Source organism: Haliotis rubra, unplaced genomic scaffold, assembly GCF_003918875.1.
Source record: "Haliotis rubra isolate DU_JTF1 unplaced genomic scaffold, ASM391887v1 Scf36, whole genome shotgun sequence".
In the NCBI taxonomy this organism is placed as follows: domain Eukaryota; kingdom Metazoa; phylum Mollusca; class Gastropoda; order Lepetellida; family Haliotidae; genus Haliotis; species Haliotis rubra.
This window is the reverse complement of record NW_025767035.1, coordinates 94,244-121,434: the sequence shown is the minus strand read 5'-3', so window position 1 is coordinate 121,434 and position 27,191 is coordinate 94,244. Positions and strand designations below refer to the sequence as shown.

General features: G+C 37.8%; 1 protein-coding gene across 2 annotated transcripts in view; it reads right to left on the bottom strand.

Annotated features, from left to right (window-relative positions):
* Positions 1–7,776: 7,776 nt before the first annotated feature.
* Positions 7,777–27,191, bottom strand: part of LOC124285373 (NAD-dependent protein deacetylase sirtuin-2-like) — a 31,333-nt gene continuing 11,918 nt past the window's right edge. Inside the window, exons 2-16 of one of the 2 annotated variants that reach the window (XM_046721594.1) lie at positions 23,034–23,097; positions 21,081–21,108; positions 20,450–20,481; positions 18,950–18,971; positions 17,955–18,110; positions 16,483–16,589; positions 15,800–15,856; positions 14,794–14,862; positions 14,384–14,507; positions 13,657–13,722; positions 12,509–12,564; positions 11,743–11,819; positions 11,154–11,208; positions 9,645–9,782; positions 7,777–8,144 (exon numbers count right to left, since the gene is read on the bottom strand). In XM_046721594.1, coding sequence (XP_046577550.1) covers positions 8,043–8,144; positions 9,645–9,782; positions 11,154–11,208; positions 11,743–11,819; positions 12,509–12,564; positions 13,657–13,722; positions 14,384–14,507; positions 14,794–14,862; positions 15,800–15,856; positions 16,483–16,589; positions 17,955–18,110; positions 18,950–18,971; positions 20,450–20,481; positions 21,081–21,108; positions 23,034–23,051 — 1,107 coding nt within the window. In that variant the 5' untranslated portion in view covers positions 23,052–23,097 and the 3' untranslated portion in view covers positions 7,777–8,042. The remainder of the gene's footprint in view (positions 8,145–9,644; positions 9,783–11,153; positions 11,209–11,742; positions 11,820–12,508; positions 12,565–13,656; positions 13,723–14,383; positions 14,508–14,793; positions 14,863–15,799; positions 15,857–16,482; positions 16,590–17,954; positions 18,111–18,949; positions 18,972–20,449; positions 20,482–21,080; positions 21,109–23,033; positions 23,098–27,191) is intronic. The other variant, XM_046721595.1, reaches the window with a different exon arrangement.

Genomic DNA, 27,191 nt, shown 5'->3' with positions numbered 1-27,191 from the left:
GTCTGACTACTGGATCCTAAGTCGGCCAACTAATCACAGAGTCCGACAACCCAATCTATGAAGTCGGCCAACAAATCACAGTCTGACAACTGGAACCATTGTGTAGACTCTTGTGATCAGCCTAGATTGCCGTTAACCGTTCTATCATGGGTGCTCATAAAGTCAAGGATATGATAGAACTTTCTTTTGTCTTGTGTAACAGGATACACCTGGAATATTGCTGACTGCCAATTTTAATAACATTAGTTTCTTCTGATTAAACTAGTACAAACTACAAGACAAAGTGTCAAAGTAATAATATTTATTTCACTACTTCACGTAACAAACATCTGTCACCATGGTAACAATGATCTACAGAGTACTGAATAACAAGTGCCAATGACTGGGTTACTAGGATATGTTTAATTACTGGATGTACAACATAAGTGTGCTGAATGCAGTTAAATCTAAACACTGAATGAAGATGGTAGAATGAATGGTAGTAATAGAATCCAATCACCCAATCAAAAATATTGGAATGCATTTATCTTGAGAGATGACAAATGGTATGTATAGCAAAACAAATGAAAGAACACCTGAATTTTTCTTGATTATTATTAATGTCATATCAAGACATATAAACCATGTAATCTGAAAAAAAAAAAAAAATGGTTTTGTTTGAACTTCTCAAGTATTATACTAAGCTTCAAACAACCAGGAGCTTGAAAGGAAATCAGAAATAATCACTCCAAATGAAACCTTAGCCATATTTAATGATGAAAGCTGACACGATTGTCAAGGTTAGGGTATGACATGGTAAATATATTGTTGGTATTTCTGCTTCAAATTGTTTACAACATCTGGCTCCAGTGTGAGGTAAGGTCAGTTTGACAAATATGGCGGGGCTGAATTGTGTTGATAATTTGAGCATGCACTGGGCAAAAAAGTTATTTCTTCATATTTACACCAAAAGACATGCAAGATATGATGGATGTCCTGATAAAATGTTTTTAAAGCATGTTCTGTGAAAGAACAAATATTCCTTCTCAAAGAAGAGTCTGAGCCAGTACCATCCCGACCCCGCATGGGTTACTTTCTCCCTAACTCTCAATGACAGGTTGAACCTGAAACTGATTTTCATGAGAAAACACACATGGTTTGATATGTCTAACATTTCATTTTTTTTTGCCATACAGCAGAAATAATGTTATTCCTGTGCCAGTACCAGAGACCATGAGTAGTCATGGTTTGGGTGATGCGTTACAGATGCAGGTAGAGGTCATGATCACGTGACAATGTCTCAAGGCTGCATGACATGCATGGAAGGGTGTATGGAGTGGCTAAACCACGACATGTTGGAAGGGTGTATGAAGAGGTCAGACCATCTGTTTGTCTGTCATGACATGATGGAAGCACTGTGTGCTGTACCTAACCAACACACAACCTACCATGCTAATCACTGTGCTGGTTCACAAGGGTTTAAAACCTCGGATTTTCAAGATTTTGAAATTGAACAGCAACTAATACAATGTGATCTATTCAGTGAATAAACAACACCAAATGTGGTCAAATGTAATGCATGTGGTATTTGGGATTTCACTTTCGCAGTTAAGTACAGATCCTAGTACTTTTGTTGGTTGAGTCCCATCCAGGATTCGAACCCACACCCTTCCAGTGGAAGCCGCAATAGCTGAGTAGGTTAGACGACTGACTTTGTGTGCTGGCAATTAGGCGACTGACTCTGAGGGTGTGGGTTCGAATCCCAGATGGGACTCAACCCAACAAAAGTACTAGAATCTGTACTTCACTGAGAAAGTATAATCCCAAATATAACATGTTACTCTATTCAGTGTCAGGATATATTGATAATACATCTCTAGAGGACCTTGTTAAGAATCTCGTCCATGCATTATGTTTACAACACCGCAACAAGATCTGAAAACATGAAACTTAATTGATATCAACTTGTACTTTCACTTAATACTTAATAGGCTTCCTCATTAAGTTATCTTTGCATACAGATAACATTACATAAGTAATCCTTCCTTTGTGTAATCAGATCAGCATATCTATGTATGAACTAAATACTGTAACTCTGTATTACCTGATTGCAAGGAACCCTGAAACATTGTGGACCGCCTCCGTGGTGTAGTGGTTAGAGAGTCCGCCCGGAGAGCGGAAGGTCGCGGGTTCGATCCCCGGCCATGTCACACCAAAAGACGTTAAAATATGGTACTTGTGGGTCCTTGCCTGGTGCTCGACATTAATGGGTACGACAAGGACTGGTCGGCTCGGAGTCAGTATAATGTGTCTGAGTGGGGTATTCATGCTTCAGTGCGGCATGGTATCTCAGTGGGCTAGCTCTATAAAACCAGCTTAAGTCTGGGCTAGTACAAGCAGCCGCACATACACACGCATGCACATCGTCATATCAGCGAAATATTCTCAAGCACGACGTTAAACCCAATTTCACCTCACCTCACCTGAAACATTGTGACAGACAATGTGGAAGTCGTTAGCCATTGTTGATGTCTTTATGACTAACTGACTGAGTTTACTTTTACGCCGCTTTTAGCAATATTCCAGCAACATCACGGCAGGGGACACCAGAAATGGGCTTCACACATTGTGCTCATGTGGGGATTTGAACCCGGGTCTTCGGCGTGACGAGCCAACGCTTTAACCATTAGGCTACCCAACCGCCCCTGATGTCTTTATGTTCTTATGAACACCGGTAATAAAGAACATTCAAGACTAGAAAAATGACATTTTTTGACAATTCATTATATCAAAATTATGTTTACATAATATGTTTATTAATAAAATGTCTAGTCAGTAGACCGTACTATATTATTATTAGACTTCACCCCTGCTAGCCACAAAGTACACATGAAAGGATTTGCTGTGTCTTCATACTTACTTCATGAAACAGCAAATAATAATCCCTCATGGGAATCACATCTATAAAGATTTAACATAAACATAAGCCTTGAACAATTTATTTATAAAAATGTAAACAATTTTCTTAAAAAGTGCCCTTGCTTCACATTTTGGAAAATTGTGGAAGAAAATCTAACAGTTAATAATTGTGTCCTTATCATACTTATCAAGGTAACAAATAGAGTGTACCTTCCTGTGTCTATCATCTTTAGAGTATAATGTAGTATTCAGGAGCATTACCTACCCATAATAACAAGGAAACAGCATCTCCAGCAAGTCACTCTAGGAAACATAACCTGGGTATTTACACATTTATGCTATTCAATACAAGCTAAGGAATGTGTGTTTCTTTCATATTTCTATTTTTACCTTGTGTTAACAGATGCATTGTAAATACAGCTTGGGTATGGGTCTATAGGCTATTGGCTAGAAGAGAGGTGAGTTGTAGTGATAATGCTTTGTGCATCTACTTTCTCTATCCTTATTATGACATAAAAACACAAGCATCACCATCAGTATTGTGCATTGTTTACTCTACCTCTATTCCTACCACAAATATATAATACTGGGATTTGCTCAAAATATAATAACGATGAACAATTTTGGCACTTGGATTTCCTTTGTTCATAAGAGAGAAGACTTGTATATTGATGACAGATTTAGAGTGCATGATCATTTGTTGATAAATGTATATATATATATATGAGTAGTGTTCTCTTACCTACATTATATCAGATGACCATATGGAAATTTAAAAATGGAGAAAATTAAATTCAAACCAAATCATTCTGTCTCAATAATGAAGACATGATTATTAAGTCATACCTGTTCATTTTTTTCTGAAATCTCTTGTGATATAATAAATATCAATATACATGTATTTGGTTGTTGAATCTGTTCTTATTATTCAGGAATCAACCAGTTGGGTTATCATCTTAATAATTCAAATTTCATGAAAATTATAGTAAAATGACTTAAATGAATAACTACTTTTAAACTGTTTAAATATTTTTGATTTAATGAATAGATTTTCGAAATTTCACCATTTCTCACACCTTGTAATTTTTACTAATGGTATGTATTTGACATTCTTTTGAAATAAAAATCTTAAGATTGCATTTTATGTTTTAAATTTCCCCAAATAAAAGTGATTGTGAAGTTTAAAGTTTGTGCCTGCAAATTTATAAAAATGATCATTGTAACCCACTGTTACAGAGATGGTGAACATAGATTGAGCCTTGAATGGGTTTGCATAGTACAGAAACAAACTTGGCAAGGGATGGACACATATCACAGTCACCAAAGTAAGACATTTGTCAAGGATGCTCTCAGCAGCAAGACCCCGCCATTACTAAACAGGTTTGTGTGCACCATGTTCCTCCACCTGGCGTGAATACAGACAGCTGATATGGGTGAGTGAGGGAGTTGGGTTTTATGCCCCTTTTAGTAACATTCCAACAATATCATGGTAGGGGACACCAGAAATGGGCTTCACACATTGTACCCGTTTGGGTAATCGAACCAGGGTCTTCATTGTGATGAGCAGACGCTTTAACCGCTAGGCTATCCCACTGCCCCCAGCTGATATGGGGTGTGATACTGACCAATGTCTGTGAAATAACTGATGGCATGTCAACTGGATGAGGATGGTTTTTAGCAATATTCCAGCTACATCATCACAGGAAGTGGGCTTCCCGCATTGAACTCATGTTGGGAATTGAACCCATGTTTTCAGCATGACGGCCAAACGCTCGAACCACAAGCTATGTCAACAGAGGCCTACCTCATGCATGAATCCTATGCAAACACTACCATGTCTGATACTGAAGGACCGCCTCCGTGGTGTAGTGGTTAGAGCGTCCGCCCGGAGAGCGGAAGGTCGGGGGTTTGATCCCCGACCGCGTCATACCAAAAGACGTTAAAATATGGTACTTGTTGGTCCCTGCCTGGCGCTCGGCATTAATGGGTACAACAAGGACTGGTCGGCTCAGGGTCATTATAATGTGTCTGAGTGGGGTACTCATGCTTCACTGCGGCATGGTATCTCAGTGAGCTAGCACTATAAAACTAGTACAAGCAGGTGCACATACACATACACACGCATGCACGTCGTCATATGAGCGAAATATTCTCAAGCACGACGTAAAACCCAATTTCACCTCACCTCACCTCACCTCTGACACTGAAGCAATGTACAGTGTAGATGAACAAAAAATATTTTTGTGCAATTTCATATAATGCTCATAGGTCAGAGCCTTTGCTGGGTTCCTTCTTACTGGATTAAGAAATTGTCTCAGTTCATTGGTTTAAACTTTCAACCTGTGGGATACCAGGTATGTACTCACGAGTGATATGGAATGTGGTGCAGATAAACACGTGAAGTATTGACAATGGCAGTAGGGTTATGTAAATACATTCAGTAATTCTTGGTGAAACAACTACAAAGATAAAATGCTATTTTCAATTTGAGTTTTTACTGAAGCATACTTTTCTTATTTGCAGTACAAACTGTAAAAAGATAAGTACTGTATTTGCTATGAATATAAAATAAATAATATTACACATGTGTAAAACAAATTTCACAACAATTAAAACACTCTTATTTCAAACACAAACTTGAACAAAACATGTATATTTCAGCAATATTAAAACATTGCTATTGAAAAATGATTTTAATATTATAGATACATTAATGTAGTTAAATAATGTGTAAATAGTGACTCACTCAAAAACAAATAGCCTATAATGAATGTTACTGCAATTGAATTAGTAATTGCTGTAATTTCATGTAAAAAACCCAGGTTTGAAATGTCGTTCACTACAGGGCCATGTGAAACTAGGCAAACACTTCTGATTGGTCAAGATTAGAAGGACCAACCAATCAAATGTCAAACCTTCTTTACCATAATACTTGGGTCAGAGCCAAATGACAATTTCTCTTTTTCAAATTTGTATTTTTTTATCTTCAAATATCTATAAATTTGTTGTCTTCCCTGTAAATTCAAACAATTGAATATATTAACTAAATACCAAAAAAAAAAATATGTGCCACACAAAGTTTCACAACATCTTGAACAGTTTGAGAAAAGTTCCATCTCCAGTAGAAAGTAAGTTAAGAAAGAACTTGAAAACTTCAATAAACGACAAACAACAATGAAACTTTGAAAGGTTCACGACGCTACAGAACTGACCAGTTTGTGAAAAGATTTCAAGTTTCCTTGGCCTCTTTAATCACAGCAATCACAGCACAACAAAATACTTCCGACACTTCTGATTTTATCATCTTTCTAGCAAACTTCGTAGACAGCATAACTTACTCTGAAGGAAGGTCAACTTTGGAAATGTAATATCCAACAGAAAGATGTCCTGAGAGACTCTTCATCCTCAGAACATTGACGATATGAGGATCTAGCAGGTTTGGATAGTTTACAGGGTCTGTATAAGACTACGCAGGCTATGTGTAGCACTGTAGGTAACAGACCTGAGTTTTGAATATACACACATTACGAGTATAGGTGCAACTATATTCAACTATGTATACATGTATGTCATCGTTTACCTAAACTTTGGGTGATGATCGATGATCAGGTTGGGCCACACCTTTCACAGAGCTGTAGAATATAGTTCATAGTTGTGACATTTGTCACGTCTGTCACAAAAAGTCATGCCCATCATCTTGAATCATAAAAGTATGAAACTTGTAGAAACACAGTTATTTGAATATAAGTGTGCAACAATCTGCTTTTATGCATTGCAACCATTAGATTATTGTGTGATAACTCCATTTAATATTTATCGTATTGAGAACAATACATTTTACAGCGCGCCAAGCACTATCTAACTAATGGTGATAGATTCAGGCAGTTTCAAAGTGTACCTGGGCATATATCGAGGGTGAGAGCTGAGTTTAACATTGCCTGAGTAGTAGTATTTCAGTTAAAGCACAACATGTCATCATACTTTAGAATGCAAGTCTAAGATGTCTACCAGTTTGGTGAAACCTGCAGACAATTGTCTGGTGTAAAACTGACTGACTGACTGAGTTTAGTTTTACGCCGCTTTTAGCAATTTTCCAGCAATATCATGGCGGGGGACACCAGAAATGGGCTTAACACATTGTGCCCATGTGGGGAATCGAACCCGGGCCTTCGGCATGACGAGCCAACGTTTTAACCACTAGGCTACCCCACCGCCCCCTGGTGTAAAACAATAAAGGGTCAATGAAACCTATGATCACAAGATTATGGCACATCCAAGGGCCACAACTCTGCACTCTTATGTGAATATTTGTAAGGGTTCATTTGACTTGTAAATAAGATTTCTTATGAACATCATTGTAACTGTTTCATAACATAAGATAGAAAACTACAGTCTGTTCTTGAATCATGCCCTGTATCTGAAAATTCATAGTCCGTCTTTGTTGTAGGAAAAGCTGACTGGAAGTGTGAAAGAATATCACATACATATTTAATATAACATAATACTTTATCAGCATCATCATCATCATCATCATCATCAATAAATATCATAGTACATCAACAGAAAACCAGATACCCATCCACCATATTTAGTTGATGTCGTATGTTTCATCAATGTTTGAAACTACAAACGTCATTTATTTCCAATAGCATTAGCCAGTCTGTGTGTGAAACAACTCACTATTGCACCACTGTATGCAATACAACGATATGATGCTATGATATGACAATAGAAGTTCTGTATATCATGGCCAATGAAACTGGACGATATGAAACCATTATCATATAGACAGCATTACTTTGTTTAATTGTGTATTTGTCTCATCTCTTTCTCCAAATAATACAAATATCGGACAAAATATTTGTCTAAAATATTTGATTTTTAGCTTTTGATTACTCAACATTGAACACTTTCATGGAATACTTGGAAAGTGTGTACCATATACAGTTCAACAATGTATTGCAAATTTCCAGCTCCAATAGAAAGTAAGTGAAGTAGGAATTAGAAAACTCAAAGAAATCACAAACAACGAGACTGCAAGGTCGATTACGCTACAGATGACCATGACCTAGATGAGCAATACTCTTCATGTCGGATGCTGACAGATGAAGGAAGTAGAAACCAGGCAAGATATCGCTGAGTCACTACTTCGAGGCTCCCTTGGCTGTTTTTGGTTTTTGTTTATCTTCGGCAATCTCAGCATCAAGTCGCTTGTGCTCCTTTTCCACCGTCTGCCGTAGCTCCTTCTACAAAGAATTAGAATGATTGTTCAGAAAGATTACACTTCCATCCCATAATACTAAGTGTATGTGAATAGACACATATTTTCAGGACACCCTACATGCCATGAACTGGCTAATCCTTAACTTCCAGCTAACACACTTACTACAGTCAAGTCTCGTTAATCTGACATCGTCCGTTGCGCAGCAAATTGTTGGATTAATGAAGATGTCAGATTATCAAATTATGAGTACAGATCACGTTCATGGTCAAAAACAGGACAATCATGATCCATGTTAAGTTTGTGTGTGTGTAATTAGTGTTGAGAAACAACGTCTAAAACCATAATCGATTATCGAATTTAGATCACACCTTTTACAGCTAAATGATAAGTACGTCAAGATATTTGTGTGTGTGAAAACTAAGAAAGTAGAACAGTAGATCTACGTGTCGACTTCAATGCAGAAATCAGAACGGCTATAGATCTAAGACTAGATGTAACAAATATCAATAAATCTATCCATGTCTATCCTTGTTCATAAATTTGACGAAAACTGAGCCTTTCGCAAATACAAAATGTTTTCTTGAAGCGAACATGTGTGGGGAAGCAGGCATTTTGTTGACAGTCTTGTCTGCCAATCAACATGCTTGTTTCGATCATGTGTTGATATTCTTCAGGAGTATTCATTGTCTTTAAAACCAATTCCTGTTTTCATTAAACCTTTATGAAACCTTCATCAATGCTTGCATTTAAACATGGGTCTAAACAATAAAACGACAAAATGGCTGCTCCCTCGGCAAGCAATAAATAGACTTGACTTCCTGTTTTACAGCAGTTATACGATGTTCATCAGATGGCAGAATTTATGTTCATAATCCTCATTGCTCCTCACGTATCATAACATCTTGAGTGACACGTGTCAGTGTATTCACAGGTAACTGATAACACGCCTTGCTAATCTCAATGTCCGTAACACAATGCTGGAAATGTGACACAATTATCACAGACAGACACTGGGATTCAATCAATTGGACTTTGGGGACTGGGTGCCATTTCACAAAACAACTTTAGTGTTATGACTATGTCAGGGTATGGGAGATACAATCACCTTAATGCTAAGTGAGTGAGTGTGGTTTTAAGCTGCTTTTAGGAATATTCCAGGAACATCACAGCGTGGGAAACCAGAAATGGGCTTCACACATTGTACCCATGTGGGGAATCAGACGTCTTTGGCGTGACGAGCAGACGCTTCAACCACTAGGCTATCCCACTGCCCTCTTTAGTGCTAAGATGCTAAGATGCTAAGACCCAGGTTCAATTCCCCAGATGGATACAATGTGTCCCCCCCATCGTGATATTGATGGAATATTGTTGAACACGACGTAAAACTAAACTCACTGACTCGTACAAAACAATGAAGGCATCATGAACCGTTTACCAACCACTCCCCACCAAGCACCTAGACCCCACCCCTGAAAGTGACTTGGATTCTCCCAGAGGAAGGTAGGAGGTCATCCTGACTCACCCCCCAGCCCACCAGGTCCGAGAGGCTGTAGCAGCCTTCATCACACGTTGCTTGTTTGAAGACATCGCGATAGTTGTTCTCGTCATCGAAGTTGAGTGTGGCTCCGCCGCCCATGAACAGCATCATGAAGGGATCAACCTGCAAACATGTAAGTCAGAGGTACACGTGACACTAGACAAACAACTTGTCTCTCAAATTAACAAATTTACAGAAAAAAACGGTTCCTAAATCCTCTTAATAAAAAAGGGGTGGTGGGGTAACCTAGTGGTTAAAGCATTCGCTCGTCACACTGAAGACCTGGGTTCGAATCCCCACATGGTACAATGTGTAGCCCATTTCTGGTGTCCCCCCGCTGTGATATTGCTGTAATATTGCTAAAAGTGGTGTAAAACTAAACTCACTCACTCTTACCAGTAATAAAATATAATAGAAAGGAGCAGATGCTTTCTTCATTTTTCTGAAACTGTGGTAATATAGACTTGCATGGGCTGTATTGGGTATATTTGTTTCTGGGTCTGTGTGACAGACTAACGCAACACACATCACCCTCAGTTGACGTTCTATTATGTACACTTGTATCTGACTCAGATCTAATATCATAATGTCACTTATTGCAACAGGCTATTAGACTGCTCCATCACTGTACAAGTTAATATTTTCTCAGTCATGACTGGTAGCTCTCCTATTTTTTTTCCATAATACAATTACAGTTTTTCACCTGTACCACATACCTTGGACCAAAAATTTCAACCACAATAGCTTCATGTCCTAATCATACAATTATACATTCATACACTTCAAAGAACTCAGTTTTTAGCTGGGTAATAAGATAAAATGCCCTGAATTTATAAATGAAAATATAGATTGACTTTTACAAAAAGGATTTCCCTCAATATGGTAAAAAACCCATGAATTTCATCCCCTCTGTTTATAACAAATAGTGATCAATATGTATAAAAATCTTTGAAAACTTTCTTGATTTTTCCATACCACCTACATTGAATTTAGGTCAATATTTAATAAGAAGTAAAAGGTCAATATCAGAATGAATGAGTCTGCACACAAAACAGTTCCTTGCACAACAGGAAATGAAATTACAATAACAAATCTTCATGTCTAGCAATGTCCAGTTTTGATAAAACATACCAGACATGGTAATTGACAATTAACTTGAATTGTTTGTTACGCCAGGCATTGGTTTGTATGCAGACTGAGGTAAAGATTATCAGCATTAAGTATCCCAGGCTATTCAGCAATCTTCTGAAAACTCTAAACACACCATACATAATTTTTCAAATGTCTAGTATGAATATTGATTAAAAGATTTATATTTAATGAATTTTCAGTCCCATCAACAGATTGCATGTAGGCATTAGTAGAGACCATGTCATAAGATCTATTATTTAGAATGTCATGTACAATTTCAGGAACAGAAGGCTGTTTTCAGAGTTGCCATGCAGCCTTGTCCACAACAATATTCAGTCGTAATGAGAAATGCTTGAATCTTACGTTCGTGTTTCCTTTGTCCAAGTTGATGTATAAGCGGGGTGTTTTTGTTGGCACTCTGAAATACAAACATAATAATAATAATAATAATAATAATAATAATAATAAACAATGCGTTTTTCATAACGCTTTCCAAATATTGAACAGTATACACAACCTTTCAGCTTGTTGAAAGGAAGTCTGAAGTGATGCAGATCTTACCATTTATCACTTTGTGTTAAACCCATTAACTAACCATAATCAGGAAAAACATCTGGGATAATTACCCACGATCAGAGGTTTCCATAAAACATACAGGATGCACTTTGTAGAGTAAACTGCGGTACCATAGCAGTGTATGAAATAAGGCCCGTCCGACCGCCCGAGACGGTCTAGATTTCTGACGGACGGTCTAAATTTACAGCCAACCAGCCCGACGGTCTGGTACAATTTGTAGATGTTCAATACATCCGAGTAAATTCACCATATTTGGTCTGGTTAAATCCATTTTGGGATGGTAACATTTTGAATTTACCAGCCCTGATGTCTGGCTGGAGTTTTGGCAAATTTCATACACTGACTTTAGACAATATTGTATCACTAATTCACTTACCGCCCAGTGAGACTTGCAAACGGCTGCACTGACAGGGATGTTCCAAGAATGATGAGCAAATCACATTTCTTAAGGTCCTGGAGAAAGATAGATACATGCACATTACTCATCTATATTCCAGTGAAGTTGCGTGGATCACAGCTCCGGATAATATTTTGCCAGCCACTGAGTATTAATACAAATATTATCTTTCAGTTTGGGCAATGAATGATAGCTTTCTTTGAGTATTCAACAAATTTTGTCATCTGTTGAGTCAATTCAATTGGATAGTTTTTTTTAAACCAATGAGTAAACCAGTAATAAACATATGCCGTTAAAAAGGAGCTGTTGACTTTTACGTCTGCCCATGTCATGCCACAAATGTGTCAGGAATTACATCATCTCAAAATAGGGATACAACAAGAGGGACGCAACATGTTATTGCATTATTTACCACGTAGAGTTCCTGTATGTGTGATGCTCACATTTGATCAGTAAATATAGATCTATAAAGTCATACAGGTTTGCAATCTAACATGGCTACAATCAGTACTTACACAGAATGTTGGTATACTACTGTTTGCTCTTTTCATGTTACCACATTTGTGATTGAACTCCAGCAAAACTGAAGTGTGGAAGCTTATATGATTACATACTCCTCTTGCTAGAACAAGACCAGTGTTTGATTCACTGGTCAAAACTAGTCATGACACGCGGTATGTATTCAAGTTAACAAATACAAATCCTTGAAGTATTGATGATGCATGTTGTAACCATTTATTCTTACCTCTTCAACACACTTGAAGTATCTGTCAGGCAACTTTTCACCAAAGAAAACAATATCTACAACAAAACAGCACCATTAGTTATTCATTAGATATTCTTCCAGGCCATCTCAGTATCAAGCAGTCTGCCTCACATTATGTTAATGTCCCCTTGTACAGATAAAGAAAATCACTTTGCATTCTCTTTTTGCTGAACATGCAAATACACTTTACACACAGTATAACTAACATTCACGCTTCACAAAATTCCACAGATGTTTAGTCATTATATAATGTATTGCCTTGAACAGATAAAGGACTGAACTTTTTGTTTAAAATTGGCAAAACATTCTAATTATTTAGTGTTACTCTTATGAATATTTTTCAATGTCTATCATCCAGCTACTTTTCAAGCTCTTAACATATACTCATTCGTTTATCTCTGATGACATGGGTAGATGTGTGGCTAAACTGGATATTCAATAAGACTGCCATGGTATTATTTATAATATACAATGACTAAGGAAAAACTTGAAATGATACTAGTTAAAAGGTATCAAGAAATACATATCCATGCAATATTGTATCATGGAGTGTGAACAAACCATTGAGGTGGGTTCAACTGAAGTTGGAACTGCCAACTTACTTCAAAGACAGACTGTTTCAGGCAGAAGTGAGTGGCAAATACCTTCCCTACACACAGTCTCATAAAATAAGATTTCAGTGCTCACTACCTTTACACAAAAATTAGACAACACTTCGCATCAAAACGACCTTTTTCAAACATTGAGGGAAGTCAACATTAGCTTGCTAAAATCATCTTTCAGCACTGGTTTCAAACTGGCAACAGCTTTTTTTTCAAAATTTGAAAACCAAAGAAGAGACATTTCAGGAAATTCTTCCAGATAGAAGAGTTTGTATGGCAGTACATCCTATGGGCTCGGAAAGTGTACTTTGTTTGGAATGTTTATATCCTTGACAATTTGTACGAAATCAGCCCTAAAGCCTGTAGCTGCTGTTCAGAATATCCTGAGTTAACCTTTTTATCAGTTTTTGAGGTTACATGATTAGAAAAAACATTCTTGCTGTCACTTTCTTGATCTGGCGTGTGACACTATGATGTCAAAAACATCATAACATGGTTCAGGCGATTGATTCACTGACCACATACCTGGCTTGACCAGCCCCACGCAGTCTTCAGCATCACAGGTAGGAGTCTCCTCAGCAAATATCTTCTCTGTATGAGACAAATACAAACACTTCAGAACAGTCCACATTAATTGAATATTCATGTTTAATTTTAAACACTGCTACCACTGTTATCAATCATTCTTGCATTATTATCTACTTTACTTAGATACCAGACATACACTGAGAGCAAACAAGTTTTCCTTTAATATTTTCCTGTTTTCATCACCAGCTTTGAATAGCACTGTGGGAGAAAATTTGCGAATAGATAAGGAACACTGCCATGAAGTGGTGTTGCTCTATTTGTTTCCCTCAGTACATATTACAGGAGCAGGTGGGTCATATACATAATACCCATATTTGGGGAGCATATGAAATTTTTGGACAAAAATCATTGTCAAAGACCTTCATTACAAACATTTGATTGATGTTTGAATCTGTTGTCAGAGATTGGGGTGTATGTTTGTTCACTACACCCAAAACTCTGACAACAAATTTAGCTCCATGTGAATCGTTTTCTTAGAGCCCAGGACACTTATTACAGCAAATATGGTATATTGACTAACAAGTCAGAGGTGGATAATATGTTTCCACTTATCAAACACACTCACCCAAATTATGCTATTTTCGTATTTCTAGTTTACTTCAAAAAGGGAGGTGGGTTCACCTTCTGGGTTGTATGTGGATACATAGATGTGTTGATGACGTACCTTTGATCCAGTCCTGTGAGAATTCCTTCTGACATGTGAGACAGTGTGAAGTACGGAAAGTCCCATGAGCCTCTACTATCTTGTCCGCGGGGAGGCCCGTGTAATGCTCCAGTGTGTCAATGTTCTGAAACATGTAGAAAATACATTCACAAAATACCAACTTGCCTTTCACCATGACCCATCTGTTCCAATTTATGATTAACACAGACAACGACAATGCCAATCAACACTTCTGACAACCCTTGACACTCGTGAGTGAGTGGATGATACAGCAGTATCACAGCGATCTGTAAACAACTGAATCTTGACCAGACAAACCAGTGATTGATAGTTTGACTAACATGTTGGGGGCACAAGGCGATATCTAATCAATAAAATTACTGTGCATAACTATCTTATTTCCCACTCACCTGTGTGTAATGACGGAGTAGCTTCCCCTTCTCGTGGAGCTGCTTCACAAAGTAGTGACAGGGTGTGGGCTGAAACACGTATTGTAGCGACACACTGTAAAAAACCTGAGAAATAATATTCAGTGAACTGACAGAAACATAGAAACATTTATGTGTTACTCATGGCCAAATACTGCAAACATATTGTCCGAGTGAGAATCATCATTCACATTGACATACCTCAACATTGATGTCCAGTCACTCGTTACTTATCGATAGTGAAATCCATCATACATCTTAAAGGCACAATGTCACACCACATTTCTCTAAAAGTAAATAATGCATGTCTCTCGATAATGCTAACTATCAGCACTCAGGGAAGCAACCATATTATTTATTTAAAATAATAATAATACGTATTTAGATTACAATATTAAATAAAAAAGTTAGAATGAATTAATGCAACGTTGCATTAAATTGACTCCGGTGCCCTCTATCCGTCCGAACATTATTTCAAGTTGACCCCGTAGAGTTATGTCCCTTGGAATGCTCTTTACGAATATCCTATAATGCAACTTGTGATTGAGGCCAGTTTGGCAAACACCGACAACACAGCGTTCGACAGTTTTCAATGTACTGAGCAATCGAAAATAAGCACTATTGTCGAAAATGTGTGCCATTGTGTCTTTAAAGACTTTCAGAATATTAAGGAGTTTGTTTTATTTGGTTATTTCTCTACTACTTTTAATCTTTTTGAAGGACTAACATTTTTTTTAAATGCAATTTGATTAAAGGCTTGCCGACTTGATTTGCAAAGCATTAAAACCCTTTTCCAAGAAGTCTTAGCATTATGATTGCCATAAGCACCCATTCACACAAGCATCTCAAACAAACTCATTTACCACAATCACAAATCACACAGACCAAGGATATTTAATAATAAGTCAACAGGCAACTGGTTCAGTTAACGTTTCATGAATGTTCCATGGCTACAAGTATTTCACAGCCTCTGCATCTTCTCACTGACCTTGAAATGCCCTGGCCAAAGTTCTTTTGCAAGGTGACAAAATGGTTCCGGATGTTCCTGTAAACAAAGTAACATTGCATAATGGAATAATGTTTAAGAGCACCAAATGTATAGCAGCCTGTGCCCAAAACACTAGATACCATCAGCCCTAACATGATTCTTGGCAATATTTCCAGTTGATTTAAGTGTTTATCATGCTGATCGTTCATTAACTGAGCATACAAGACGGAACTACCGGTAGATAAGGGTTTCGGAATACACATACAAGATATAAGCAATAGTCACAGTGATAAAACCATAATTTTGATATAGTTATTGGTAGAAAAATTATAAGGTAAACCATGAATATATTAGCACACTTCACCTCTCTTAATAATATTGAAGTGCTACATCATGTCACAGGAAAACAGGGGCGGTGGGGTAGCCTAGTGGTTAAAGCGTTCGCTCGTCACGCCGAAGGCCTGGGTTCGATTCCCCACATGGGTACAATGTGTGACACCCATTTCTGGCGTCCCCCGCCGTGATATTGCTGTAACATTGCTAAAAGCGGCGCAAAACCCAACTCACTCACTCACTCACTCACAGGAAAACAAGAAACCATGTAAAACCTAACTACATAAACTCTAATACATTTTTAAATTATAAAATTAAAATATATCAAAAAGTTCAATTCATCCTCTTACTATAAAATACTGTATGCTGAAAATGGCCATAGGGTCTGGCAGGTTGTACTTCTGGAGGTTGTCGTACAAGCCACTTCCTGGGCTTCGGAAGTCTGGAATACCTGCCGCTGTTAACAGAAAACAGATCAGCTGTTAACAGAGCTAAAAGAGTCTAGTGTTTGCCACTGATGTGTCAATGTCCCCCGCCACTATATAATGGAATATCTATAACATATTTACTACTTTTTATTTCTTGGTCACATACAAGATGCCTGAAATAATCTGTGTCTGCATAATCACCCAATGTAGGCTGTTGACATAATGACATAATGTTTTATGAGATATGGCCAATGTAGGCTGTCACCAAATTTGAAGACATTGGGTACAACAGTTTATGAGATATTGCGTTAACACGAGTTTGAAAAGTGGTCAAAGTGTCATGGTTACCTTGAAAATAAGGTCAAGGTCACCCAAATCGACTGGTGTTTGGGTAATCTCCCAATGTAGGCTGTCACCAAATTTGAAGACATTGAGTACAAAAGTTCATGAGATTTCGTGTTAAAACGAGTTTGAAATGTGGTCAAAGTGTCGTGGTGACCTTGAAAATAAGGTCAAGGTCACCCAAAATCGACTGTTGTTTGGGTAATCCCCCAATGTAGGCTGTCACCAAATTTGAAGACACTGGGTACAAAAGTTCATGAGATTTCGCGTTAACAAGAGTTTGAAATGTGGTCAAAGTGTCGTGGTGACCTTGAAAATAAGGCCAAGGTCACCCAAAATCGACTGGTGTTTGGGTAATCCCCCAATGTAGGCTGTCACCAAATTTGAAGACACTGGGTACAACAGTTCATGAGATATTGCGTTAACAAGAATTGGTACGTACTTACGTACGGACGGACGGACACCGCTGAATAAATAGTCCCCGTTCCGCGTTGCGGCAGGGGACAATTAGGGTGGGACTGTATATTTTAAAGGTCTTTTTGAGACTCCCGACTACTTTCTTGGTGGTTCCAGGCATTTAATCACTGTACCTAAGGTCTATATAGGACATTAAATTCTCAATTATCCAGTTTATCTATCTGCAATAATTTGGATAAATATGCATTAACTACATTACAGTCTTACATTTTTAAACCTAAAAAGACACAATCTGTTTGAAAGGCATTTTAGAAGTTGATGAATAATAAGAAAAGTAAGATGCTTTATGGCTGACAACTATTTTATTATATTATGATGCAATGGTTTGGTATAGGTTCTTAGGTTCTTGCTTGACCTAATAAAAAGACCCATCACTAAAACTGGACATCTTGTTTGTTTGTTGTTGAGCACTGCCCACCTGATCACCTCTTGCAACAAGAATGGGTTGTTGAAAACCAAATTATACCTGGACCTTTATGGGTTAACTGGATGTTCCCATGACAACCCTTACATATACCCCTGTGTTTCCATGACAACACTTACATATAACCTTGTGTCTCCATGAAAACACTTACATGTCGATATCCCAGCACCTGCCATTGTGATGACATTGGTGCACTTGTCACTCTTCAGATACTTGGCCACTCCCTCGAAGGTCACCTCACTCAAAACTTTCTCCACATCATCTAACTTGACAGCGCTGGTGAAGTATTTGCTCAAGCCTGCTGCAACTGAAGGATCAAAACGCCTTGTCTTCATAAATAAAGATGAAGAATAGGTAAAGGTATCTTGAATCATGACTTCCAATTTGCGATAATATTCCGAATTATATGTTGTCTTACATCACAAGTCATTTGCTAAAACTGTAACAATAGGAGTACCACACAATTAGAATTGTGATTCTTGATTCACAGAACAAGCACAATTAGAATTGTGATTCTTGATTCATGGAACAAGCACAATTAGAATTGTGATTCTTGATTCATGGAACAAGCACAATTAGATTTGTGATTCTTGATTCACAGAACAAGCACAATTAGAATTGTGATTCTTGATTCATGGAACAAGCACAATTAGAATTGTGGTTCTTGATTCATGGAACAAGCACAATTAGAATTGTGGTTCTCAGTGAAAAGAATTGTGATCGTTGATTCCAAGAACAAATCCTCTGCCTGTTCCAAGCATCAGTGCCGGATTGTAAATGTAGAAAATGAAAACAGCACCTGACGATCATTTAAACCAGTAGTTTACTTTAGATAAAAACTGCAAGAATCCATTGAAAACAGTCTAAACAGTCTAGCTAATGGGTCAATGGAAAACGTCTCTTGTAAAACTAAAATAACTTTATCATGATACAAAATCAAACTATGAATATAACATATACAAGTGAAGGTATTGTAAAGTTCGGGTAAACTTCACAACACAGCAAATAATACATGCATCATGACCCATGACAACTCCACTTTAACCTAAGTCAACTTATGTAGACCATATTTATTATATAGACACGAATACACAAATCTAGTGGTTTATCTGAGTCAGTCAGATTTCAATGGCAAAGTCAACTTACGTGCATCTATTGCTCCTCCAGCCTGAAACAGATAGATATATTTTTATGTACACATCAATGGATATTTAATAATTACTAAAATCTAATGAATAAAGAGTTTTTCACAAATAAGTCAGCACATCTTCAGTAAACATGTTGCCTTTTGACATACCCTTAGGTCCACATCCATGTGTTAGCTAAGAAATGTTGGTCAGGACTATGCATTTACAACTCATGGGTATGAGTTGCTTTTTTGCTCCACTAATCATAACATATGCAAGAATCTGGCAAAATATATATTTCTTGCTGCTAAGAAATGTGATTCCTTTTTCAAAGGGATATCTGTGAAATGATATCTAGTTACACTAATGTTCTCAATGTACGTGTATTCTATACCGCGCTCATGTTACAATTGTACTTATCATACACTGTACCTGTATAATGGGCTGGTGGCACCTTTACATTTTGTGCAAGAGTGAGTGAGTGAGTAAGGTTCTGTTTTGGGTTCGGTTCTTCTTATCCATCTTGGTGAAATGGTGCTGACAAACCAATGCTAAGAGTCTGGGACTCCAATCCCATTATCACAGCATCCTGGCATTCCTAAGAGAGATAACTCTACAGAGAATTGTGGTGCCCAACCCCAAATCAGTGAGCAGATATGTGAATGTTCTCAGCAATATTTTTGCCACAACCCATGTCATCGGTGCCTGACAACACAAACAGCCAGGTGGCATGCTGAACCCACCTAACCCCGACAGGCAAGGAATCGACAAGCATAGCGTATAGACTTCTTCCTCTACAATACCTAGGCCCCAATTCACAAAGTGGTCGTAACGTTACAACCATTCGTAACTCTATAGTTTATCATAGGCTTACGATTGTTGTAGCCCTACAGGTGCCTTGTGGATCGGGACCCAGGATGATAACAGTAACAGTATTGAGCTTTGGTGGTTTCTTATTTCCTAGACAGATCCTCACTCACACTAAAAATATCGGGAATGTGCAAAACAACCCAGCTTAAATTCTATTTTTCATAATTACTGCATAGATACATGGACCAAACATAATAACAGAGTTTCTCTCCCTGCCTGTCCCCCGGCTTGCATCATGAGAAGCAGCCAATAAATAGGATTCACAGATGGAACATTACTCCAAGCAGAACGTGACTATGTTCAAATGGAATCTCAATAAAAGTGTTAACATTTCTGCCACATTTCACTAAGAATTTCCAGATACAATTCCTTTTTTCACTAGCAGTGTTTCAAGGGCTGTATTCCCATTTCTCATTTATTCTCTGTTCATGTTTTGATATGACCACCATTACGTACATGTGACCTCGTTTTGGGTTAGAATCTGCAACTGCAAATTCTTCTGGACTTGAGTCATTCTAACTACCCTACACTAATTTCTTCACATAGAATTATTGATATATATTTTTATGTAGACAAATGAATCACAGTTGAGAGAAATAAATCTGTATGACAAATAATGAAACAAATGAAGGTCTTAGCAGACACTTACCTGTGTCCCCTGAGCTCCCTCTTCCTTGCCTTCTGAGAAAAAAGAGACACGATGACATTATTATCCAAAAGCTATCATCATCTGCAAAATGGTGAAGATATTCAACAGACTTAGCTCTGATTATTTACTTAGATATGACACATGTGTTATAGCCATGCTTAGAAATCAACATGCCATATTCGATTAAAGAGTAAACTGTGTGAAAAATGTTTCGTTTTGGTTTGTCTCACTCAGCACTATTCCAGCTATTTGGCGGTGAAAAAGAAGGTGGGAGAGAAGGGTATACACCTTTCATTCCCTGCATCGGATTGAGCTCAGAAACAGGATGCAATATTAGGGTCCAACCATGTGATATGATTTGAAAACAACTTGTTCAAGAAACTAATACAAAATGTAATTTGACTTCTGGCTTTATTCCTAAAGAAAAGTCTGTTGGACATGCTGGAATGTACTGGAACCACAGACATGAAAGTTTTGTGATTAAAAATATAATTGGTCAGCCTCTTCCCTTCAGAAACAATCTGTATGTTTTGAAGCTGTGAACACAAAAATGTGCTCTTTCTACAAAAGTCCCAGCCCTTCCCAACTCCAGGATATGAAACATGTTGGTGTAGTTCTTCACCCATCTTACCTGGCTTCTTTGGTGATTTACCGTCATCCTGAAATGAAGACAATGAATGAAAGATACAGGTATCTTGTAACATCATCATTTTGCTTACTACTTTGCCCTGTTTTAGGTACAAATTTTGTGTCAGGTTTGGTACAAACTTTGCCCCATTGTTTTGGTACAAATTGGTTTTGTTTTTGATCCAAACCTACTGGATGAAATCTTTGAGTTGTGCTAACTGGCACAAGCCTGTTAACCCTATGACAGTTTGCCTATTGGAAAATGGCAGGATTTCTTACCGGTAGTTGTCCAAAGACAAATTTGCCATTTCCATTGGACCTGCGTTGATTCTCAGAGGTAGCATGATGACAACCATTAGTAATCAAGATACACTGGAATCTGTCCATTACGGACTGGCCAGGGACCGACTCATTTGTCCGGATTGTAAAGCGGTCTGGATAGGACAACTTTTGTCTGTTACCATAGACACTGCCACAATAAGTTACCGTATATAAGCCGAATTTTGAGGACAAAAACTGCAGGAGGTGGTAAGCTTATCCATGGGTTACACTTTCGTTAAACAATTTTTCAGTGGGTAAGAAAATGACATCGTATCACTTCGCGTGAACAAACAACAGAAGATAATCATTTATAAAGGAACAAACAGATCTGTTTTCATTGTGAAAACTGACTCGGTTCATTTGATATTCACAAACAAATAGATATTCAAACTTGCATGATAAAATGTATACTGTGAAATAAGTGATACACAGATTTGTTATATAATTCATTACACAATATTGTATGATACATTTGTATTTCAAATATCAAATCAATACTCAGTCACAGCAGCATATACACACATGGCAGGAAACCATTCAATTAAAACTGAAATAATTTGTTTTTCCCGAGTGAAATATTTGCTTTATTGCAGCATGGGTCATTAAGGAAATGGAGCATGAAAATAGATAGTGATGTGTTGTATGAATTAGTTATAAAGTACTTGTAGTTTCAGTGCATACTGACAGACTGACAGACGATGAGCAAAGTCCTATAAACTGTCGTCCCATAGGGGACGTTCAAAATTTATGTCCAAGGGGGGTGATGATACAAAGTAAGTGACCCCCCTGCATGTCATGTACAAAATCAATTACCCCTCAATCTCTCTTCTCATATTATTTTCGACACATAATCATCATCAAAATCATCATCACCTCCCCTAGCCATAAATTATGAATGGTCCCTAGCTACAGATAGGTTGTGTATTTGCAAGTTACAATAACCCAATGAATTTTGTGCTGCAGAGGTACAAATATGCATAATTTTTTTAAAAACACTCTGAGTAATTAAACCATTATCCTTTCCATCTATCAGAGTTTCTCTACAGATGTTTAGTTACAGATCAAGGGGAGCGTCACACATACCTGAACTATGCTATGTTTTATTTATTGTCAAATGACATGTAGATCTATATCGCTAATACCCACTGGAATTGACCCAGGAGAGTAAAAACACATTGAATGCCTAATGCCTAATGTGAATGATAACGTTTGAGTACATACTCTACTGCTCAAAACAATATCTGGAGTCTTGCAACCTCCAATCAATATTCTAACATGTAGCAGGGTGAATAGTACTTCGGAAACAATCTAAATTTTGTATTCAGATAATAATTTCACTGATTGGAATAATGATATCAGCGATCGCAACTGTTTGTTCCAGTTAGCCCATGAAATGACGTATTGGTAGAAATCACTTGCAGCGAGAACTAACACTGATAACGAGAGTGATTAATTTTCCCGATGGGCAGTTTCTGGGAGGCAGTTAGCCAAGGGTCAGTCCGACTGACATCAATGAGAGCTTCATCTCAGCGAGTCCGATTTACACAAACACATCGCTGATGATGACTGGCCCTCTCCCATCTCTATTTGATTATCTGTTCACTAAGATAAACAGTTTCAATCAACACAATCTTACCTTTTTCTCGCCTTCCATTTCTGTGATGTAGTATCAGAGAAGTACTTCGTTATTATAGAGTCTGCTGAAGCACAAACAGGAAACTGTTCCTAAACATTATAAACCAATAATTTAATTTAAAATGTTTCAAGTAAACCATACATGCTGTGTTGATACTGATAATAAACGTATCAAGAGCTCAAGATGTTGTCAGCTTGGAATTCAATCTAAGTAAACTTAGGCTCAGTATTATTCGTTACACTGCTATACTGTATAGCAGTTTAACAAATAATACTGAGCCTAAGTTTACTTGGACTGGCTTGGAATTGCAATTCCTATCTGAGTAAATTGTTAATTTTCAAAAAGTAAAACAAGTTTTGTTTTAATGATACCAGTCTCTAACCAAGCATTGGCTCTATTTCCAACACTGACACACATTGTATATTTGGGGGAAAAATAGTCATAATCTTTGTTATTTTGAATGAACAAAACTGGCATTTATGACTAGATAGAAATGATGGCGTGAAAACCAAAAATACTGAATTTTTTGCATTACTGTATACCGAACCAAAGCCAAAATACCACGGTTCTACTGATACCGCTTTATACCATTTGGTTACACATCTTGCTCATGTATCCTGGCACATTCATCAAAACCATAAGGCCTTTGATGAAAATACTACACAATTCCTAAACCATTTTCCTGAAGTGAACCTTGTTTTCTCTTTCACAAAAAAGCCAATGAGGATATTTGTCTTTTTCTTAGGACCCCCCCAGCCATGGGGTAGCACAGTGGTTACATTGTTTCCTGGTCACAGTGATGGCCAGAGTTTAGATTGGTACAATATGTGAAACTCATTTCTGGCGTCCTCCACTAAGATACAGCTGGAATATTGCTAAAAGTGACATAAAACCGCTCTCACTCACTCACTTGTGTTACCATGTTCAGGTTTTAAAGTCATGAGACTTTCATGTGAGGAAAAGCTTCCAGTGACAATATCATCAGATGAGAATATTTTGACAGAAAAAGCTATAAGTTGTATTGATTCTGTTTTTAACTAATTTCACCTGTCTTACAAAGGCCGACAGCAGTTCTGTCACAACATGTTCTTTCACTCACATGAAAGTAACATAACACATTATTTGACTTGAGTAAATTATTGGTATTATGTTTCCAGATAAATGTAGTATTTCATCACTAAATACATCAAAGATTAATTTCCCTTCCTCAATGTACTTCTTGGACCCGGGATACTGAACCCAGTCAGAGCGGGTGAGTGTGCACTTAAGTGTAATAAAGTCTTTCATTGGCTGGTTCATTTGCCGATATGCTCAGGGCTCTTTGTGTGTGTATAGGAATCCCGGTTCAAGACGAGCGAACCTATTCACTGTGTTACTGTGTTACTGTGTGTGTTTTTTGTCATTTGTAATAACATTGGTTAGGTGATAATAATTGTGAGTCACAATGTTTAAAGTTTTGAGTGTTGGTTGTGGGTCACATTTCGCGTCATATATGTTCAATGGCAACAGTATTTTAGAGGTGCGCCTTTGAGAAAGTGCTCCAGAGTTGCCTCCCTTGACCGGATGTTTATGCTTTGACTCCTGGTCATGTGTTCAACATGTTTCGGGAAAGATCAAAGTGGTTAATGATACAGCCATGCTTTGCTGGAAAGTTCGAGAATCTGTGTCAGTATATATAAAGGCTGGCTGTTGTGTGGTGGGACACACAAGGACTGACACACGGAACTACACGGGACTTTCGATATCACTGGAGTTACTGTCGTCCTTCGGCACCATCGTTGTTTGCCTTCGTCAACATCGTCTGCCCCTGACACTTCGTGCCTGACTGCTTTCATTTGTAAACAAGCTCCATTTATAATATCTGATCTCACTGTGGTTACCAAGACTCTGGTGAGTTAATATTTCATATATGTGACCCATTACTTTAGATTTGTGACTCCATTGCATTGTATTAGAAATCTGTATTGTGATTCATTGTAGCTTGCTCATTGTTTGCTCAATATATTATTGAATATTTTAGACTTGTCTGTGTTATATTTTGCTGGTTCAAAGGGGATTCTTAACCTTTTGTCACGGCAATTATTTATCCGTAACAACTGTGCATGCGCTATGAGCGCAGCGCAGCACAGCTGTTGAAACCACTGATCACCCCAGCTGGGTTTTTGTAGTGAATAGTTTAAACTCCGATTTCAAAGGATTTTTTTCATCGCGTTATTTTTCAACTTTAAAGTTGAATTTGCATATTTGATGATTTGTTACTGTAAGTCCATAACAAAAGGTATCAGAATCTGCAAAGTTGTGTTTTGAATTGCATATAAGCTTTAATAAAAAAACTTAGGGATAATGTTATGTGTTGATTCTGAAGTTAAAACAAGAGTTAACTGAAAATCAGTCTGTAAAAGAACAAAGGTGAAACAAAGAAATGTGATACAATTATAGGTCACATGCAACATAAAACACAACTTTGCAGATTCTGATACCTTTCGGTATGGACTTACCGAAACAAATCATCAAAAATGCAAATTCAACTTATAAAGTGGAAAAATAACGCGATGCAAAAAATCCTTTGAAATCGGAGTTCAAACGTTTCACTAATTTTCCCCCAGCGCTTGGGGGAAACGTGGTTTCAACAGCTGCGCTGCACTAGGCTGTGCTCATAGCACATGCGCAGTGAAATGGGTTCGCGCAGCTTAGAAGTGGGTTGTCCGGTGAATACTCGGTGAAGGCTTTGGTGTGAGCTATTTTTCTAATGTGTTGTTGATATTTCACAGGCGCAAGCTTTTTATATGTTATGACAGTAGATTACCGATTTCAATGTTTATATAATTTCATTTGTCTATTTCACCACACGTTCTTCTTACTGAGTCACTTTCTCAGTTTGATACTTAAAAGCAATGTCATTATTTAGCGTTGACATAACTGCTGGCCTTCTGTGATTCCACTTCAAGCGGAAAGGAATCTATGTTGTCAAAACTTAAGGGCACAGATCTAGTACAGTAAGGCCTAAAAAAAAATGTTGTGGTTCCTATTACCCAACTGACCCTTGAATTCTGGTGCCGACCCTAGTTTTTTTAACAAGGTATGGATAAAATAAGCTTTCAGATACCATTGTTTTTTCCTCCTACCAACGGACATCGGTCATTCTGATGTCTGAAAGTCAACATGATGGCCACAAGCTTGATTGAATAAACAATTACACATCGATACTTTACTTTTGTAAAATATGTAAAGAAAATATTCCTTCCTACCTACCTACCCTAAGAGGTGTAATCGGAAACACAACATTTTTTTATTTGGCCTAATCTCACCATGAAGGTAGTGTACTGTATATTGGCCAGCCAGTACGATCATATCGGTTATCTGATTCCCTTCTCTCTTGAACCAAAGTCCTAGTGCACTCCAAATGCTTGTGGGAATACTCTATTGAGTCTTGTCCCCTTCGTGAGGACTGGACAATGTGGGAAAGTGAATTGACACTCATTAGTGAGGTTTCATTGCCATAGTGTTACACCTGCCATTCTGATCCTTCTAGCGCAGTATGACAATAACATACGTGATGCCTCTGAGAAAAAAGTTCAATGCCTTAGTGATGGACAATCTTGTGTTACATTTGTAGCAGCACACAATCGTGTAGCTCCAAAGAAATGTTTGTCTATTCAGTGTTGAGAACTTTGTCCTCCATTGACTGTCATTGGCCTAGTATGAATAATGAAGTTAAATCTGAATGGAAGACGACATTCTGTTGCAATGTGTCTGCAATCCTTATCCCAGATCCATCCCATGAGATAGTTACTAATACATTGTCGAAGCAACCAAACAGATCTGTCGTGGGGTGGCCATAGGCCCTTTTCTTGATTCATCAAACAGCCAAACAGATCCGTTGTGGGGTGGCCATAGGCCCTTTACTTGATTCATCAAACCGCCAAACAGATCTGTCGTGGGGTGGCCATAGGCCCTTTACTTGATTCATCAAACCGCCAAACAGATCTGTCGTGGGGTGGCCATAGGCCCTTTACTTGATTCATCAAACAGCCAAACAGATCCAATGTGGGGTGGCCATAGGCCCTTTACTTGATTCATCAAACCACAAAACAGATCCGTTGTGGGGTGGCCATAGGCCCTTTACTTGATTCATCAAACCGCCAAACAGATGTGTTG